Source organism: Phasianus colchicus, chromosome Z (assembly GCF_987193195.1).
Source record: "Phasianus colchicus chromosome Z, bPhaCol1.hap1.1, whole genome shotgun sequence".
Taxonomy (NCBI): Eukaryota; Metazoa; Chordata; class Aves; order Galliformes; family Phasianidae; genus Phasianus; species Phasianus colchicus.
In genome coordinates, this window is record NC_143476.1 from 34515056 (window position 1) to 34535632 (window position 20577).

At 53.7% G+C, this 20577-nt stretch overlaps 2 protein-coding genes across 2 annotated transcripts; both read left to right on the forward strand.

Annotated features, from left to right (window-relative positions):
• Positions 1-2284: 2284 nt before the first annotated feature.
• On the forward strand, positions 2285-8525 carry LOC149912838 (uncharacterized). Its single transcript, XM_090131415.1, has 11 exons — positions 2285-4201; positions 4616-4677; positions 4834-4987; positions 5258-5514; positions 5630-5715; positions 6165-6256; positions 6579-6687; positions 6927-7023; positions 7173-7310; positions 7765-7943; positions 8248-8525. The coding sequence occupies exons 1-11, from the start codon at positions 4117-4119 to the stop codon at positions 8447-8449; spliced, it is 1461 nt and encodes a 486-aa protein (XP_089987541.1). The 5' UTR covers positions 2285-4116; the 3' UTR covers positions 8450-8525.
• A 96-nt stretch (positions 8526-8621) lies between these two features.
• LOC149912839 (uncharacterized) lies at positions 8622-18930 on the forward strand. The gene is made up of 11 exons (XM_090131416.1): positions 8622-14606; positions 15021-15082; positions 15239-15392; positions 15663-15919; positions 16035-16120; positions 16570-16661; positions 16984-17092; positions 17332-17428; positions 17578-17715; positions 18170-18348; positions 18653-18930. Exons 1-11 carry the CDS (start codon positions 14522-14524, stop codon positions 18852-18854), a joined length of 1461 nt encoding a protein of 486 aa, XP_089987542.1. The 5' UTR covers positions 8622-14521; the 3' UTR covers positions 18855-18930.
• Positions 18931-20577: the final 1647 nt, after the last annotated feature.

Genomic DNA, 20577 nt, shown 5'->3' on the forward strand with positions numbered 1-20577 from the left:
CACGTAGGTAACACCACAAGGCCATTCGTGATGTAGAATTCCTTACTGGAGCCGGAAAGCGTTTGCCTTTAATCGCTGAGATTTTTATGGTGCACATGAGAAGGAGGATTCATCATCTTTAATTAGTTGGATTCTCATGAGTTTGATCAGCTCCTTCGCTAGCCTCTTTTGATTATCCTGATCTTCATCAAGAGTTTCTGATGCTACTACAGGTTTGCCATGATTAATCAATAGAGACATTTGCTCTCGTGCTTCATTCAGTTGGTCTGTTACTTGTGAGATGACGGAAATGGAAGCGTGAGTTGGGGGTAGCTGTTGTTCATAGTTTTGGAGCGTAAGAATCCACTCAAAAACTAAGGGTCTTTTCTGCTGTCCTCGTTTCTGTCAAACGTTGCTGCTAGTGTACCGGCGTATCTTTCTGGTGCTGTTGTTGTGAGTTTCCACCATATATCAGGCGTCATCCTCACTCTCAGGGTCGTGGTCTTGGCATGGATGGTTAGGAACAAAATTAGGGTCATACAACATTTCCACCATGGCTGTTTCCCTCAAATACTGGATACCTGGATTTTCAACTGTATCCCACTTTTTCATCACACGCTTCAAGCCTTTCCTTCAAAGCTACTAACACTCGTTCCCAGAGGGCAGCATCCCCATCCAAACATCTACTGATCCCTCTCTCAGTAGTTGGATCTCTGGCAATGCTTCCTAGTTTTGGCAAGCTTCATTACCATCTAGAGACAAGCTACTGGCCCCGCTGTCCCAATAGCAAAGCAACCAGGAAGCCAGGAGAGTTTTGTTTGGGCACTGTGTAAACTCCTTTCCTGAGCCTTGGATTTCAGTCATCTTCAAAGGTCGACGAGTAGTAATAGAGACTTTCTCTTCATCATTCTCTTCTCCATCTCTCTTAATTTTTTCTTTTGCCTACCGTGGTGATGGTGGTTCTGAGGAGGGCCCCTCGCCTGGATCTTCCTCTACCTCCTCCTCCGCTTCTTCTTTTTTCCGCTCTAGATGCGAGGACGCTCGTTTCCATTTCTTGCCTTCCACAGGGGCAACTGACATTGTTACTGGTGTCTCCTGTGATTGATCAGATTTGACTTGGACATCTTCCCCTTTGGCTTGAACCTCAGCTCGGAAACTCTCTCTCTCCAGAATAGTATTACATAGGGCATGGTAAGCACAAGCCAGGCCCCAGATAAGTTGTACCTTCCTAGATCTACAGAAGCCGCACGTCCCTGGCTCAAACACTGGGCTTGGTTTCTTGGGATCCCACAGGTGTTCAAGAGTGAAATCCCATGACATTGCGGCTCCCCATGCTTCTAAGATTTTTCCTAAACCTCTCCATATTCCCTGCCAGTCAGCATTCTCTGGTTTTGGAGGAGTCTCCTTCCACATAACACGAATGGATAGTAATATATTCAGGGAGATTGATAACATGCACACGAGTATGCCCACAAAAATGAGCATTAACTCAGCATTGGAAAAACGTGTGACAAACGGAGAAGAAAGCCTGGAAACCGGTCTGAACATTGTGTTGTCTGTAAAATTAGCTATTCCATCTGGGATGTAGTTGTTTGTAGGTATTCCATTTGGAATGTAAGTGTCAAAATCCAAATCATACCACATTGCATACAAGTACCATGCAAGTATCTCCATCAGTGCCCTTATTTGGTTATATATGAACACAATTCCACAACAAGAAATCATGACATTGATAATTGGCCAATAAGTTGTGAGGAACGTACTGGTTTTTAATCCCTTAGACAGCGCCCCCTCGATAAAGAGCGGGTTCATCACTGGTAGCTACTAGAAAGGGGTTAATGAATGGAGGCTGATGAGAGGAGGAAAAAAAATGAAAAAGCACCGCCCAGACTAAGCAGTGCTCAAAGTTGACAAATATCCCAGAATACTGGCAGTCCACCTGGGCTTTCAAGGTCAAGTTTTTCAGCACAGAAACCTGAACTGCTGATAAAAGTTCCCTAACGAAGCTCTCCGAGAGCGGAGAGACAGATTCGTTCTAAAAGCTAAAAAGCAGCTAATGCCCTCGTTCTCCACCAAAAACTGTCACAGAGTTAACTAGATCAATCTATGACCATGGCAGGGGGGCAGCAGGCCTCTGCCCCCTCTCTCCTACCCTCTCCCCCCCGGCCCTGGCTCCACACAATGGGAAGGAAAAGGGAAAAGGGAAAAGGGATAGGGAGATGGGAGATGGGAGCTGGGCTCAAGGAAGCAAAAAAACCAGCAGCAACGATCTATGGAGGTAAACTTATTTTACTATGATATTGGAATGCAAGATAACACAATGTAATACAACCTAATTGAAACTGAGACGAATAAATCAAATAAAATAGGAGAGACAGAGGATTCCTGAGACCGAGTCAAACTTGAAAAGCTTGGAACAGCTGGGAAGGCACCCTCCAGCACCCACTGCAAGGCAGTAAGAGACTGCCCAACCAGGAAGGGCCAGATCCCATGACTTCCATGCCGTACAGTGACAGGCACCCGGAACTGGAGCATTAACACTTTGACTCCCAGTGCACTACATGGTGTTATGATGTGGAATACTGAAAACCACAAATCACAAAACCATGACACCTTCACGGCCACCCTCACTCCAACTAGAGGTGGGGAGATACTGGGCTCGTTCACCGACGTAGCAGAAACTGCTTTCTGTGTTTTAAGTCATACTGAACACGCTCTGAATTCGTCACCACCACCAGATTGGGATTGGATATTTTTAAGAACATAAAATCGGGGTCAACTGGCAGAAAGTGAAGCACTCTCCACTTCTAGATGCTCTTTGCATTTTACTCAATTTGGTGTTACACAGTGTGCCAGGACACAGAATATCCTTGTGCCCTGCATGCTGCACCTGGAGTACTGTGTCCAGTTTTAGGCCCTCACTGCAAGAAAGATACTGAGGCCCTGGAGCAGGTTCAGGGAAGGGCAACAAAGCTGGTGAGAGGTCTGGAGCACAGGCCTTACGAAGTGTGGCTGAAGGAGCTGGGATTGTTCAGTCTGGAGAAGAGGAGGCTCAGAGGAGACCTTACAGCTCTCCATAACCACCTAAAGGAGGTTGTGGTGAGCTGGGGGTCGGCCTCTTCTCTCATGTAACTGGTGATAGAACTAGAGGGAATGGCTTCAAGCTGAGCCAGGGGAGATTTAGGCTGGACATTAGGAAATACTACTTTTCTGAAGGAGTGGTCAGGCATTGGAATGGGATGCCTAGGGAGGTGGTGGAGTCACTGACCCTGGAGGTGTTCAAGGAACGTTTGGATTTTGTGTTGAGGGATACGGTTTAGTGAGAACAATTGGTGATAGGTGGATGATTGGACTGGATGATCTTGTAGGTCTTTTCCAACCTTGGTGATTCTGCGATTCTGTGAGAGGAGATAAACCATAGGAAGCCAGCTACTCTGGGCTAGATGGCAGTCGTTTCTGCGTGCAATAACAAGGCTTCACATCCTTCAACTGAAAGGCATACAGAAAGATGGCAAGAGACTGCATCTGTGACACATTCTCCCCTTTAACATGAACGTGCAGTAGCAATGAAGTTCCTTGTTTCTAGCTCAGTAATAGACTGCAGTGATTGTTCTGTTTACGGCCAGCAGATAGTGTTTTCCTGACAGACAAAATCCCTAGCAGCTGCTAACAAAGTTTAGCAAGTTACACACAGAAAAATCACGTAGGTTGCTCCAAAAGTAACACCTCCTATTTATTTCCATGCACGCAGCAGATGCGAAGAGCAGGAGAACACTGTGCAGGGCGGAAGCGCCAGCGCAGCACCCTCGGGGGCCTCGCTGGGCTCCCCCGTCCATGCTGGGCCAAGAGGCGGGGGGCCTGTGAGGTGGGCGGGTCCCCCAGCCCTCTGTGACACGTCACGGCGTCACAATGGGGCTCAGCTCTGAGTCCCTGTCCCCAGCGTCCCCCGGCCACATTTCCCAGCGAGGCCTGGGAGGTGCCAGGGCTGTTCTTGCCAGCGCTGCTCTGCTCCGCTGGAGCTGCTCTGCCGGCAGGAGAAGGCCAGGGGAACCTGTGAGAGAGAGTGAGACGCTGCTTGCCAGGGGGCAAGGAGCAGGAGCAAGGGAGTGAGCGCCGCTTCTCCAACTGCTGCACAGCATGGCGGCTGACGTGTTCTCTTACCTGCTCTTCGAACCCTTGGATCCCAAGGAGCTTAACTTACTGAAGGACCTCACCACCTCGGGTAAGGCTTGGGGGCCATTGAGGCAGCGCTGTGCTCACGAAGACGGAGGGGAGACGAGGTGTGGAAAGCTGAGGGCTGGGCAGCTGGAGGCCTGGTGTCTGCGAGGAGAGCCCTGCCGGGTGGTGCCCGCCGGCTCAGGGATTGCTTTGGCAGCCCAGGCCCGCTGCCGGTGCCAGGACCCCCTTCCCCAGAGCGCATCCCTTCCCTCTCCAGACCGGCCCCAGGCGCAGTGCGCGCTTCCCGCTCGCTGGGCACGGTCAAGAGCTGTGCTGGAAGCTACAGCAGCACGAGTGCTCGTTGAGGGCAAGGGAGAGCTTGGTCGCATCCCACTCTCTCCTCTGCTGGGGGAAGGGGTTTCAGAATGGTTGGGCGTTGCCAACTCCGAGAGTGATGGGTCCTTCTTTTGCTTTCCAGAGATCTGCAAAGTGTGGTGGGCCACATCCAAGTACATTCGGGAAGAGCTGCTGGAGAAGAGGGTGAGCCTTACCTCCTGCTCGGAGCCCAGCTTGCCCTTTGCACCTGAGCAGCGGGCAGGCCACACAACACCATGCCCAGGGCCAGCAGGTCATCCAGCACCTTTCCCACCTCTGCCCAGCGCTGCCATGTCTCCCTCTTCTTGTTTGACCTTTCAGGCGGTGGATATTGGAATTGGGAGCTTTGCAGTTGTGCCATCTCATGCCACTGCCGGAGAGGACGGGGTTCTGGATGTGGACAGACCCGTCTTCCAGCTGAACCACCACATCCAGAAATTTTACAATCTCAAGGAGCCGAAGACCAAAATTCCTCGTAAGAAGAATTTTGCTTTGCTTTGCACAGCCTCAGCATTTTGCTGTGCTGAAATCCCTGTGACGACCTGGCAAGAGCAAAGTCTCTTGCAACCTGGAGAGTGCAGGCGGAGGGTGCACACGGAGAGTCCCAGCACCCTGCCCCTGCCCCGGGCATCAGCCTGATCTGCCCAGCTCTCCCCAGCTCATAGCTGCATGCTGGGAGCTGGTGGCAAAGCTCACCTGCCCTTCCTGCAGGGAGTGACGGGGTTGGTCTGTGTTTGTTTTGCAGCTGAGATATTCGAGTATCCGTTGGACTTCCAGGAGATTGCTGAAAGCATTTACTTCCGCGTGCCAATCGTACAGCAGTGCATCCATGAGACCCTGCTCTTCTTTGCTGAGGCCCTCCGAGGAAAGAAGGAAGTTGACTTCTTCTTCAACAGACTTGGCATTCTTTCTCTGAGAGGGCAGGAGGTCATCATGAACTTCTTTGATGACTGCGTACTGCAGATGGATGCGACAGGCAACATGCTGCCTGCTCTTCTTGGGGTGAGCTTGCACGCCTCCGGGGCTCCCTGCAGCGCTCTCAAGTGAGGTTTTCCACTCTTGGGAGCAACAGACACGTGTCTGTGGCCTCTGCTCACTTGTGTCTATCCCGACGCAGGACTCTGAGATGCTGAATATGATTGCGTTTAGAGGCAAAAACAACTTTACTCGATGCAGTGAGGACGGCTGCTTCGTACTGCCTAGGTGAGCGCAAGCACTCCTGCAGCAGCCAGCCGGCCAAGGGAGCAGCTGCTCAGCTCACGCTTTGGGGCAGCTTCTTGCTGAGGCCTCTCTCCTGGCCAGGTTGTTAGGCAGGAGCAGCCCTTCTCTGGAGAGTTCCCGTCCGGCCCGTGGCTCGGTCCACCGGGACAGGGCAGTCCAATGGGCCAGTGCGTGGGCCGTGGGCCCTGAGTGAGAGAGGTGGGAGGAGGGTGTGGGGACAGCGAGGAGGGTCCCCCTGTTCAGGGCTGGCCCAAAGGCGACAGAAGCTCGGGGACAGAAGTTGCTGGAGACTGGAGGGCCCCTCAGCTCCCACAGAGAGTCCTCCAAGGGCTCGGCACTGGCTCCCAAAGAGCCCTGCCAGCAGGTTCTCTGTGTCAGGCACTGAGGAAGCTTGGTGCCCTTTTAGCCCACTGGTGTCTTCTTGTTTCCAGAATTGAAGTTGAGGGCTCGAAGGCACGCCAAGATACGACTTTCGTCAAGCCCCGGAGACAGTCGCAGCCATGGGGCGAGGGTGCCCGAACAGGTATGTGAATGTGCCTGAAGTGGATGAGGAAACCTCTTCTCTGCTGGGGAACTTACCCCCAGCCAGTAAGCCCTGGAGTTTCTGAGCACCTCCCTGTGTGTCCCTGCTGCTGGGAGAGGGGTGAGAGAGAGCAGGATGAGCTCAGGAGGAATGCAGATCTGGGCTGAGTCCAGTGTCCAGCAGGGGCAAAGAATGAAATAGTGGCTTTGTCCCTGGGATGGCAATGAGTGTGGATGAGCGGGGCCAAGCAGCTCTGCCACTGCTGCTTTCCTGCACGGTCACAAAGACGATGATGTGATGTTCTCTTGCTTCCCACGTGCAGTGAGCGTGTATGATCCGGTGATGCTGGCTCGGCGCAGGGCATCACAAGTTGTGATGTCAGAGAAAAAACGCAAGGAGCAGGAGGAGAAACAGCGAAGGGTTAAGTTCAGGTGAGCCTCCTGGAGAAGAGCAGTGGCAGGCGGTGGGGGACACACCATGCTCTGGCTTGTTGTGTCAGGGAGGTGTTTTCCTCAGCCGTGGTGCCCTTGCCAAAAGGCCCTGGAAATGGCAAGGTGACTACAGCCACAGTTGCTTGTGCTCCTGGAGCAGAGCTGTGGGCTGCGAGCCCAGCGGTGAGAAACTGCTTCAGCCTGTGCTCCCACCAGCTCAGCCGGCTGTCTCTCTTTAGGTTCCTGGCAGAACTTGAACAGACATATGCTGAAGTGCTAAAGAAGGCTGCAACTCAGGCAAAGCCCGCTGCCGATGCCCAGCACACCTCCAGAGTGGTACGCCAGAGGCGTTGATCCGCCACCCTTGAATCCTCCTGGGGCTCCAGAGGAGGGCAGGCATGGCAGCAGCAGCTGGCCTCCCAGGGATCCCTGCCCAAGCCCCAGGAGTCTGACGCTGCCAATGGTTGTGTTTCCCTGGCCTGCAGGCAGCACGCTTGAAGCATGCTCAGACTGAGGCAAGACGGCTCCAGGTGCTGATGGCCTCCAAGCGCAAGGAGGTGGAAGCTGAATTCCGCAGCGAGTACGAGCAGTGCACGCAGAGGCAGAGCACGGAGAGAAGCCAGGTACAGTGTGCACTGACCGCCCTCAGGGAAAGGGCAGTTCCCCCCGCTTCTCTCCTCGGGAGGGGAGCAGCTCAGGGCTCCTGAACATGGCAGCGTTGCTGTGGCCACCTGGCAAGGAAGCATCTTCTGTCTGCCCACTGCCCTGCAAATTGCCGTGCGAGTGGAGCTGCAGCAAAGAGCACAGGGCAAAGGCAGCAGCTGGCTGGGCATGGGCATGTGAAGACTAAACCAAGCCTGCATGAGGCACCTGCCTCAGCTGAGGCACTGGGGCCCGCACACACACCTCCGGGCAGAGAAGCCGGTGCCAGCCCTTGGCTTCAGGGAGTGAGGGCACAGTCTGTGTTGCAGAGAGAGCCCTCTGCTCCTCAGTGCCATTTCCTGCACGACCACATCCTGAAGGGCAGCCCTAGCTCCTTGCAACTGTTGTTTAGGACAATCTCTTTTGCCTTTGCAGAACCCCTTCCACCGCCTGCTGGAGGGTGACCCTCGTCCTGCCTACATCGTGAGACGGGAGTACGACCGGCAGCTGGGAGAGAGGCTGAAGGGGAAGGACAGGTGCCAAAGCCCTGCAGGGCAGACAGCACCAGAGGGGTGGCAGAACAAGCCACAGCTCCCGGGGACATCACGGGAACAGTAAGTGTGTGCCGGCTCCTGCAGAGGCCCGGGAGGAGCAGCGTCAGCAGGCCCTGAGCCCCACACCTGTTGTGCGGGCTTCCCTGCGCTGCGGGGCTGGGCCTCCTCCTGCCCACCTTTCCCCCGGCTGGTGGGCACTCTCGGTGCAGATGGGCCTGGGCACGAGGGCCCCTGGGCATCACACAGAGCGGGGTGTGTCCTGGGCAGCACATCCCCAGACTACAGGCCCGAGAGAAGCCCTGCAGCGTTTCTGTCCCTCCTTCCCCAGCCCAGAGCTGAACGTCTTTCTTCTTGGTTCCCACAGGAAAGGAGAGAAGACGAGGCTCTTGGACCGCCGTGGGAAGGCCCAGGGCCTGCCAACCCTGTCAGGAAGCCGCCAGGCGGCTTCCAGCTGCAGCGGCCGTAGCCATCACGGCCTACACCAAAACGCTGCTTCTGGCGCCAGCAACTGCACCCAGGCGCGCTCAGGCAGAACCTCCCACCGCTGCACACTGCCATCTTTGTAGGGGAGAGTTGGGGGAGAGCTGTTTTTCCAAAAATAACTTACCATCTTCAAGCAAATAAACAGAAATTTCCATCTTCTGTAGTGTCTGCCATCCATGATTGCTTTGTGCGCGCAAATTGCCTTGCTTCAGCAGTTACTTCAGAGTCTCAGCAGAGCGGCATTCTGCCCGGGGAAGGTTGCTATTCCCAGATAAGCGGGACATCTGAAGCCTAAAAGCAGAGCCTCAACATTGCACAGGCTGTGGGACTTACACTGAACCCTGCTAGGCTTGATAATGGAGGCCCTGTAACAAGTGATCACTAGGAACTAGTCAGCTGACAATGTTTTGTTCAAATGTTCTGAACCTGACCTACTTAGCACACAAACTTTTGGCCGGACAGCAGGTCCCAGTGGAACCCCACGGCCACCAAAGAGCCCCTGCAAGACCCCCATATTGGGTTCTTTCCGTTCAAGCAAGGATGAGATTTTAATACGTATAGCAGTTCTCAAAGCAGGTGGGCCCTTTCCGGAAATTCTGTGGACATTCACACACGTTGAATACACGTAATCTGTGTCCTTTACTTCCTGGAGATGCACATGAGGTGCAGCAATCCCCCACGCGTCTCGTGCCGTTAAGAAAGAACACCTGCTTCTTAATACCACCCAGGTCCAGTAACAGACCTGCCAAATACAGATTGCTGCCACCTGCTGCCCACTAGGATGGCCGCTCTGCTCCCTGCATGGTCTCAGTCTGTGCTTTACAGGAGAGGAGGAGCCCTGCAACCTCCAGTGCTGCTCCCCAGGCCTTGCGAGCCACCTCTCCCGGCGGAGGCAGTTCACGCCCGAGGGCCCCAGGCTCTGCTGCCCATTCTATTCTCAGAGCTGTCCTGCATGCTTTCACGTGCCTTCCCTAGGGAATTTAAGTGTCAAAGACAACCCTGCAAGGCTGCCCTCAGCAGCGAAGCTGGGCCACGTCAGGGGAAGGCGTGGAGATCAGCCCATGGCAAATGGTTGGGCTGTGTTTCCACCCTTGGGACAGACGGTTCCAAGTATACTGAACGCCCCTCCAGGTGAAAGCAAACTGTGGCCTACATTCTGTGGCCAAAGGAATGGAAAAGAAGGTGCTAGCAATGTCAGTGATGGCATACCATTTGGCTGCTTTTGACTCCAGTTCATACTGGAGTTCTAACATGTCCGGCACAGCAGCATTCAGTGGGGGTGTGACTTCATTCAGGCCACGGTAGTCCACTGTCAGCCTCCATTCTCCACTGGCTTTACGCACTGGCCATATTTTTTAACCCCCTACTGGGGTTGTCAAAAGGCAAGTGAGTTTTGCTGATCACTCCCTGACTCTCTAGTTGACGAATTAACTTACGAATGGGGAGCAAGGAATCCCTATTCGTGCGGTACTGTTGTCTGTGCACCGTTTTTGTGGGCAATTAGTACCTGCTGCTCTTCTACTCGTAGCAACCCCACAACAGACGAATCAGGCAAAACAGACAGCTGCTTAATGTTGTCTGTGTCTACAGCAGCTATTCCAAAGGCCCATCAATACCCTTCAGGATCCCTTCTGAGGTAATTGATACCAAGCGTACGTGGAGCCCCTTGGCCATTCACAATAGGATGTTTTTGCCAGTCTTTACCACTGAGGCTTTACCATCTCGGCCTCCAACACAGTCAATTCTTGAGAGCCCTCAGTCACTCCAGCAATATGGACTGATTCTGTCCCTTCATGACTCGAGGGCATCAGAGTGCACTGGGCACTGGTGTCCACCAGTGCCTTATATTTCTGTGGTTCTGATGTGCCAATAAACTCTATTATCCCTTTCCCCACCTCTGACTGAGGGCAGGGCCCCTCTATTCATTACCCGTGGTAACTGGAGCAACTGGTGATGGATCTGTTCTGTAATTCTCTCACCCGTGCTCGTAGTACAGGAGTAGCTTGGTCATGCCACTTCCTCATGTCTTCTCCATGGTCACGTAGGTAACACCACAAGGCCATTCGTGATGTAGAATTCCTTACTGGAGCCGGAAAGCGTTTGCCTTTAATCGCTGAGATTTTTATGGTGCACATGAGAAGGAGGATTCATCATCTTTAATTAGTTGGATTCTCATGAGTTTGATCAGCTCCTTCGCTAGCCTCTTTTGATTATCCTGATCTTCATCAAGAGTTTCTGATGCTACTACAGGTTTGCCATGATTAATCAATAGAGACATTTGCTCTCGTGCTTCATTCAGTTGGTCTGTTACTTGTGAGATGACGGAAATGGAAGCGTGAGTTGGGGGTAGCTGTTGTTCATAGTTTTGGAGCGTAAGAATCCACTCAAAAACTAAGGGTCTTTTCTGCTGTCCTCGTTTCTGTCAAACGTTGCTGCTAGTGTACCGGCGTATCTTTCTGGTGCTGTTGTTGTGAGTTTCCACCATATATCAGGCGTCATCCTCACTCTCAGGGTCGTGGTCTTGGCATGGATGGTTAGGAACAAAATTAGGGTCATACAACATTTCCACCATGGCTGTTTCCCTCAAATACTGGATACCTGGATTTTCAACTGTATCCCACTTTTTCATCACACGCTTCAAGCCTTTCCTTCAAAGCTACTAACACTCGTTCCCAGAGGGCAGCATCCCCATCCAAACATCTACTGATCCCTCTCTCAGTAGTTGGATCTCTGGCAATGCTTCCTAGTTTTGGCAAGCTTCATTACCATCTAGAGACAAGCTACTGGCCCCGCTGTCCCAATAGCAAAGCAACCAGGAAGCCAGGAGAGTTTTGTTTGGGCACTGTGTAAACTCCTTTCCTGAGCCTTGGATTTCAGTCATCTTCAAAGGTCGACGAGTAGTAATAGAGACTTTCTCTTCATCATTCTCTTCTCCATCTCTCTTAATTTTTTCTTTTGCCTACCGTGGTGATGGTGGTTCTGAGGAGGGCCCCTCGCCTGGATCTTCCTCTACCTCCTCCTCCGCTTCTTCTTTTTTCCGCTCTAGATGCGAGGACGCTCGTTTCCATTTCTTGCCTTCCACAGGGGCAACTGACATTGTTACTGGTGTCTCCTGTGATTGATCAGATTTGACTTGGACATCTTCCCCTTTGGCTTGAACCTCAGCTCGGAAACTCTCTCTCTCCAGAATAGTATTACATAGGGCATGGTAAGCACAAGCCAGGCCCCAGATAAGTTGTACCTTCCTAGATCTACAGAAGCCGCACGTCCCTGGCTCAAACACTGGGCTTGGTTTCTTGGGATCCCACAGGTGTTCAAGAGTGAAATCCCATGACATTGCGGCTCCCCATGCTTCTAAGATTTTTCCTAAACCTCTCCATATTCCCTGCCAGTCAGCATTCTCTGGTTTTGGAGGAGTCTCCTTCCACATAACACGAATGGATAGTAATATATTCAGGGAGATTGATAACATGCACACGAGTATGCCCACAAAAATGAGCATTAACTCAGCATTGGAAAAACGTGTGACAAACGGAGAAGAAAGCCTGGAAACCGGTCTGAACATTGTGTTGTCTGTAAAATTAGCTATTCCATCTGGGATGTAGTTGTTTGTAGGTATTCCATTTGGAATGTAAGTGTCAAAATCCAAATCATACCACATTGCATACAAGTACCATGCAAGTATCTCCATCAGTGCCCTTATTTGGTTATATATGAACACAATTCCACAACAAGAAATCATGACATTGATAATTGGCCAATAAGTTGTGAGGAACGTACTGGTTTTTAATCCCTTAGACAGCGCCCCCTCGATAAAGAGCGGGTTCATCACTGGTAGCTACTAGAAAGGGGTTAATGAATGGAGGCTGAGAGGAGGAAAAAAAATGAAAAAGCACCGCCCAGACTAAGCAGTGCTCAAAGTTGACAAATATCCCAGAATACTGGCAGTCCACCTGGGCTTTCAAGGTCAAGTTTTTCAGCACAGAAACCTGAACTGCTGATAAAAGTTCCCTAACGAAGCTCTCCGAGAGCGGAGAGACAGATTCGTTCTAAAAGCTAAAAAGCAGCTAATGCCCTCGTTCTCCACCAAAAACTGTCACAGAGTTAACTAGATCAATCTATGACCATGGCAGGGGGGCAGCAGGCCTCTGCCCCCTCTCTCCTACCCTCTCCCCCCCGGCCCTGGCTCCACACAATGGGAAGGAAAAGGGAAAAGGGAAAAGGGATAGGGAGATGGGAGATGGGAGCTGGGCTCAAGGAAGCAAAAAAACCAGCAGCAACGATCTATGGAGGTAAACTTATTTTACTAACTATGATATTGGAATGCAAGATAACACAATGTAATACAACCTAATTGAAACTGAGACGAATAAATCAAATAAAATAGGAGAGACAGAGGATTCCTGAGACCGAGTCAAACTTGAAAAGCTTGGAACAGCTGGGAAGGCACCCTCCAGCACCCACTGCAAGGCAGTAAGAGACTGCCCAACCAGGAAGGGCCAGATCCCATGACTTCCATGCCGTACAGTGACAGGCACCCGGAACTGGAGCATTAACACTTTGACTCCCAGTGCACTACATGGTGTTATGATGTGGAATACTGAAAACCACAAATCACAAAACCATGACACCTTCACGGCCACCCTCACTCCAACTAGAGGTGGGGAGATACTGGGCTCGTTCACCGACGTAGCAGAAACTGCTTTCTGTGTTTTAAGTCATACTGAACACGCTCTGAATTCGTCACCACCACCAGATTGGGATTGGATATTTTTAAGAACATAAAATCGGGGTCAACTGGCAGAAAGTGAAGCACTCTCCACTTCTAGATGCTCTTTGCATTTTACTCAATTTGGTGTTACACAGTGTGCCAGGACACAGAATATCCTTGTGCCCTGCATGCTGCACCTGGAGTACTGTGTCCAGTTTTAGGCCCTCACTGCAAGAAAGATACTGAGGCCCTGGAGCAGGTTCAGGGAAGGGCAACAAAGCTGGTGAGAGGTCTGGAGCACAGGCCTTACGAAGTGTGGCTGAAGGAGCTGGGATTGTTCAGTCTGGAGAAGAGGAGGCTCAGAGGAGACCTTACAGCTCTCCATAACCACCTAAAGGAGGTTGTGGTGAGCTGGGGGTCGGCCTCTTCTCTCATGTAACTGGTGATAGAACTAGAGGGAATGGCTTCAAGCTGAGCCAGGGGAGATTTAGGCTGGACATTAGGAAATACTACTTTTCTGAAGGAGTGGTCAGGCATTGGAATGGGATGCCTAGGGAGGTGGTGGAGTCACTGACCCTGGAGGTGTTCAAGGAACGTTTGGATTTTGTGTTGAGGGATACGGTTTAGTGAGAACAATTGGTGATAGGTGGATGATTGGACTGGATGATCTTGTAGGTCTTTTCCAACCTTGGTGATTCTGCGATTCTGTGAGAGGAGATAAACCATAGGAAGCCAGCTACTCTGGGCTAGATGGCAGTCGTTTCTGCGTGCAATAACAAGGCTTCACATCCTTCAACTGAAAGGCATACAGAAAGATGGCAAGAGACTGCATCTGTGACACATTCTCCCCTTTAACATGAACGTGCAGTAGCAATGAAGTTCCTTGTTTCTAGCTCAGTAATAGACTGCAGTGATTGTTCTGTTTACGGCCAGCAGATAGTGTTTTCCTGACAGACAAAATCCCTAGCAGCTGCTAACAAAGTTTAGCAAGTTACACACAGAAAAATCACGTAGGTTGCTCCAAAAGTAACACCTCCTATTTATTTCCATGCACGCAGCAGATGCGAAGAGCAGGAGAACACTGTGCAGGGCGGAAGCGCCAGCGCAGCACCCTCGGGGGCCTCGCTGGGCTCCCCCGTCCATGCTGGGCCAAGAGGCGGGGGGCCTGTGAGGTGGGCGGGTCCCCCAGCCCTCTGTGACACGTCACGGCGTCACAATGGGGCTCAGCTCTGAGTCCCTGTCCCCAGCGTCCCCCGGCCACATTTCCCAGCGAGGCCTGGGAGGTGCCAGGGCTGTTCTTGCCAGCGCTGCTCTGCTCCGCTGGAGCTGCTCTGCCGGCAGGAGAAGGCCAGGGGAACCTGTGAGAGAGAGTGAGACGCTGCTTGCCAGGGGGCAAGGAGCAGGAGCAAGGGAGTGAGCGCCGCTTCTCCAACTGCTGCACAGCATGGCGGCTGACGTGTTCTCTTACCTGCTCTTCGAACCCTTGGATCCCAAGGAGCTTAACTTACTGAAGGACCTCACCACCTCGGGTAAGGCTTGGGGGCCATTGAGGCAGCGCTGTGCTCACGAAGACGGAGGGGAGACGAGGTGTGGAAAGCTGAGGGCTGGGCAGCTGGAGGCCTGGTGTCTGCAAGGAGAGCCCTGCCGGGTGGTGCCCGCCGGCTCAGGGATTGCTTTGGCAGCCCAGGCCCGCTGCCGGTGCCAGGACCCCCTTCCCCAGAGCGCATCCCTTCCCTCTCCAGACCGGCCCCAGGCGCAGTGCGCGCTTCCCGCTCGCTGGGCACGGTCAAGAGCTGTGCTGGAAGCTACAGCAGCACGAGTGCTCGTTGAGGGCAAGGGAGAGCTTGGTCGCATCCCGCTCTCTCCTCTGCTGGGGGAAGGGGTTTCAGAATGGTTGGGCGTTGCCAACTCCGAGAGTGATGGGTCCTTCTTTTGCTTTCCAGAGATCTGCAAAGTGTGGTGGGCCACATCCAAGTACATTCGGGAAGAGCTGCTGGAGAAGAGGGTGAGCCTTACCTCCTGCTCGGAGCCCAGCTTGCCCTTTGCACCTGAGCAGCGGGCAGGCCACACAACACCATGCCCAGGGCCAGCAGGTCATCCAGCACCTTTCCCACCTCTGCCCAGCGCTGCCATGTCTCCCTCTTCTTGTTTGACCTTTCAGGCGGTGGATATTGGAATTGGGAGCTTTGCAGTTGTGCCATCTCATGCCACTGCCGGAGAGGACGGGGTTCTGGATGTGGACAGACCCGTCTTCCAGCTGAACCACCACATCCAGAAATTTTACAATCTCAAGGAGCCGAAGACCAAAATTCCTCGTAAGAAGAATTTTGCTTTGCTTTGCACAGCCTCAGCATTTTGCTGTGCTGAAATCCCTGTGACGACCTGGCAAGAGCAAAGTCTCTTGCAACCTGGAGAGTGCAGGCGGAGGGTGCACACGGAGAGTCCCAGCACCCTGCCCCTGCCCCGGGCATCAGCCTGATCTGCCCAGCTCTCCCCAGCTCATAGCTGCATGCTGGGAGCTGGTGGCAAAGCTCACCTGCCCTTCCTGCAGGGAGTGACGGGGTTGGTCTGTGTTTGTTTTGCAGCTGAGATATTCGAGTATCCGTTGGACTTCCAGGAGATTGCTGAAAGCATTTACTTCCGCGTGCCAATCGTACAGCAGTGCATCCATGAGACCCTGCTCTTCTTTGCTGAGGCCCTCCGAGGAAAGAAGGAAGTTGACTTCTTCTTCAACAGACTTGGCATTCTTTCTCTGAGAGGGCAGGAGGTCATCATGAACTTCTTTGATGACTGCGTACTGCAGATGGATGCGACAGGCAACATGCTGCCTGCTCTTCTTGGGGTGAGCTTGCACGCCTCCGGGGCTCCCTGCAGCGCTCTCAAGTGAGGTTTTCCACTCTTGGGAGCAACAGACACGTGTCTGTGGCCTCTGCTCACTTGTGTCTATCCCGACGCAGGACTCTGAGATGCTGAATATGATTGCGTTTAGAGGCAAAAACAACTTTACTCGATGCAGTGAGGACGGCTGCTTCGTACTGCCTAGGTGAGCGCAAGCACTCCTGCAGCAGCCAGCCGGCCAAGGGAGCAGCTGCTCAGCTCACGCTTTGGGGCAGCTTCTTGCTGAGGCCTCTCTCCTGGCCAGGTTGTTAGGCAGGAGCAGCCCTTCTCTGGAGAGTTCCCGTCCGGCCCGTGGCTCGGTCCACCGGGACAGGGCAGTCCAATGGGCCAGTGCGTGGGCCGCGGGCCCTGAGTGAGAGAGGTGGGAGGAGGGTGTGGGGACAGCGAGGAGGGTCCCCCTGTTCAGGGCTGGCCCAAAGGCGACAGAAGCTCGGGGACAGAAGTTGCTGGAGACTGGAGGGCCCCTCAGCTCCCACAGAGAGTCCTCCAAGGGCTCGGCACTGGCTCCCAAAGAGCCCTGCCAGCAGGTTCTCTGTGTCAGGCACTGAGGAAGCTTGGTGCCCTTTTAGCCCACTGGTGTCTTCTTGTTTCCAGAATTGAAGTTGAGGGCTCGAAGGCACGCCAAGATACGACTTTCGTCAAGCCCCGGAGACAGTCGCAGCCATGGGGCGAGGGTGCCCGAACAGGTATGTGAATGTGCCTGAAGTGGATGAGGAAACCTCTTCTCTGCTGGGGAACTTACCCCCAGCCAGTAAGCCCTGGAGTTTCTGAGCACCTCCCTGTGTGTCCCTGCTGCTGGGAGAGGGGTGAGAGAGAGCAGGATGAGCTCAGGAGGAATGCAGATCTGGGCTGAGTCCAGTGTCCAGCAGGGGCAAAGAATGAAATAGTGGCTTTGTCCCTGGGATGGCAATGAGTGTGGATGAGCGGGGCCAAGCAGCTCTGCCACTGCTGCTTTCCTGCACGGTCACAAAGACGATGATGTGATGTTCTCTTGCTTCCCACGTGCAGTGAGCGTGTATGATCCGGTGATGCTGGCTCGGCGCAGGGCATCACAAGTTGTGATGTCAGAGAAAAAACGCAAGGAGCAGGAGGAGAAACAGCGAAGGGTTAAGTTCAGGTGAGCCTCCTGGAGAAGAGCAGTGGCAGGCGGTGGGGGACACACCATGCTCTGGCTTGTTGTGTCAGGGAGGTGTTTTCCTCAGCCGTGGTGCCCTTGCCAAAAGGCCCTGGAAATGGCAAGGTGACTACAGCCACAGTTGCTTGTGCTCCTGGAGCAGAGCTGTGGGCTGCGAGCCCAGCGGTGAGAAACTGCTTCAGCCTGTGCTCCCACCAGCTCAGCCGGCTGTCTCTCTTTAGGTTCCTGGCAGAACTTGAACAGACATATGCTGAAGTGCTAAAGAAGGCTGCAACTCAGGCAAAGCCCGCTGCCGATGCCCAGCACACCTCCAGAGTGGTACGCCAGAGGCGTTGATCCGCCACCCTTGAATCCTCCTGGGGCTCCAGAGGAGGGCAGGCATGGCAGCAGCAGCTGGCCTCCCAGGGATCCCTGCCCAAGCCCCAGGAGTCTGACGCTGCCAATGGTTGTGTTTCCCTGGCCTGCAGGCAGCACGCTTGAAGCATGCTCAGACTGAGGCAAGACGGCTCCAGGTGCTGATGGCCTCCAAGCGCAAGGAGGTGGAAGCTGAATTCCGCAGCGAGTACGAGCAGTGCACGCAGAGGCAGAGCACGGAGAGAAGCCAGGTACAGTGTGCACTGACCGCCCTCAGGGAAAGGGCAGTTCCCCCCGCTTCTCTCCTCGGGAGGGGAGCAGCTCAGGGCTCCTGAACATGGCAGCGTTGCTGTGGCCACCTGGCAAGGAAGCATCTTCTGTCTGCCCACTGCCCTGCAAATTGCCGTGCGAGTGGAGCTGCAGCAAAGAGCACAGGGCAAAGGCAGCAGCTGGCTGGGCATGGGCATGTGAAGACTAAACCAAGCCTGCATGAGGCACCTGCCTCAGCTGAGGCACTGGGGCCCGCGCACACACCTCCGGGCAGAGAAGCCGGTGCCAGCCCTTGGCTTCAGGGAGTGAGGGCACAGTCTGTGTTGCAGAGAGAGCCCTCTGCTCCTCAGTGCCATTTCCTGCACGACCACATCCTGAAGGGCAGCCCTAGCTCCTTGCAACTGTTGTTTAGGACAATCTCTTTTGCCTTTGCAGAACCCCTTCCACCGCCTGCTGGAGGGTGACCCTCGTCCTGCCTACATCGTGAGACGGGAGTACGACCGGCAGCTGGGAGAGAGGCTGAAGGGGAAGGACAGGTGCCAAAGCCCTGCAGGGCAGACAGCACCAGAGGGGTGGCAGAACAAGCCACAGCTCCCGGGGACATCACGGGAACAGTAAGTGTGTGCCGGCTCCTGCAGAGGCCCGGGAGGAGCAGCGTCAGCAGGCCCTGAGCCCCACACCTGTTGTGCGGGCTTCCCTGCGCTGCGGGGCTGGGCCTCCTCCTGCCCACCTTTCCCCCGGCTGGTGGGCACTCTCGGTGCAGATGGGCCTGGGCACGAGGGCCCCTGGGCATCACACAGAGCGGGGTGTGTCCTGGGCAGCACATCCCCAGACTGCAGGCCCGAGAGAAGCCCTGCAGCGTTTCTGTCCCTCCTTCCCCAGCCCAGAGCTGAGTGTCTTTCTTCTTGGTTCCCACAGGAAAGGAGAGAAGACGAGGCTCTTGGACCGCCGTGGGAAGGCCCAGGGCCTGCCAACCCTGTCAGGAAGCCGCCAGGCGGCTTCCAGCTGCAGCGGCCGTAGCCATCACGGCCTACACCAAAACGCTGCTTCTGGCGCCAGCAACTGCACCCAGGCGCGCTCAGGCAGAACCTCCCACCGCTGCACACTGCCATCTTTGTAGGGGAGAGTTGGGGGAGAGCTGTTTTTCCAAAAATAACTTACCATCTTCAAGCAAATAAACAGAAATTTCCATCTTCTGTAGTGTCTGCCATCCATGATTGCTTTGTGCGCGCAAATTGCCTTGCTTCAGCAGTTACTTCAGAGTCTCAGCAGAGCGGCATTCTGCCCGGGGAAGGTTGCTATTCCCAGATAAGCGGGACATCTGAAGCCTAAAAGCAGAGCCTCAACATTGCACAGGCTGTGGGACTTACACTGAACCCTGCTAGGCTTGATAATGGAGGCCCTGTAACAAGTGATCACTAGGAACTAGTCAGCTGACAATGTTTTGTTCAAATGTTCTGAACCTGACCTACTTAGCACACAAACTTTTGGCCGGACAGCAGGTCCCAGTGGAACCCCACGGCCACCAAAGAGCCCCTGCAAGACCCCCATATTGGGTTCTTTCCGTTCAAGCAAGGATGAGATTTTAATACGTATAGCAGTTCTCAAAGCAGGTGGGCCCTTTCCGGAAATTCTGTGGACATTCACACACGTTGAATACACGTAATCTGTGTCCTTTACTTCCTGGAGATGCACATGAGGTGCAGCAATCCCCCACGCGTCTCGTGCCGTTAAGAAAGAACACCTGCTTCTTAATACCACCCAGGTCCAGTAACAGACCTGCCAAATACAGATTGCTGCCACCTGCTGCCCACTAGGATGGCCGCTCTGCTCCCTGCATGGTCTCAGTCTGTGCTTTACAGGAGAGGAGGAGCCCTGCAACCTCCAGTGCTGCTCCCCAGGCCTTGCGAGCCACCTCTCCCGGCGGAGGCAGTTCACGCCCGAGGGCCCCAGGCTCTGCTGCCCATTCTATTCTCAGAGCTGTCCTGCATGCTTTCACGTGCCTTCCCTAGGGAATTTAAGTGTCAAAGACAACCCTGCAAGGCTGCCCTCAGCAGCGAAGCTGGGCCACGTCAGGGGAAGGTGTGGAGATCAGCCCATGGCAAATGGTTGGGCTGTGTTTCCACCCTTGGGACAGACGGTTCCAAGTATACTGAACGCCCCTCCAGGTGAAAGCAAACTGTGGCCTACATTCTGTGGCCAAAGGAATGGAAAAGAAGGTGCTAGCAATGTCAGTGATGGCATACCATTTGGCTGCTTTTGACTCCAGTTCATACTGGAGTTCTAACATGTCCGGCACAGCAGCATTCAGTGGGGGTGTGACTTCATTCAGGCCACGGTAGTCCACTGTCAGCCTCCATTCTCCACTGGCTTTACGCACTGGCCATATTTTTTAACCCCCTACTGGGGTTGTCAAAAGGCAAGTGAGTTTTGCTGATCACTCCCTGACTCTCTAGTTGACGAATTAACTTACGAATGGGGAGCAAGGAATCCCTATTCGTGCGGTACTGTTGTCTGTGCACCGTTTTTGTGGGCAATTAGTACCTGCTGCTCTTCTACTCGTAGCAACCCCACAACAGACGAATCAGGCAAAACAGACAGCTGCTTAATGTTGTCTGTGTCTACAGCAGCTATTCCAAAGGCCCATCAATACCCTTCAGGATCCCTTCTGAGGTAATTGATACCAAGCGTACGTGGAGCCCCTTGGCCATTCACAATAGGATGTTTTTGCCAGTCTTTACCACTGAGGCTTTACCATCTCGGCCTCCAACACAGTCAATTCTTGAGAGCCCTCAGTCACTCCAGCAATATGGACTGATTCTGTCCCTTCATGACTCGAGGGC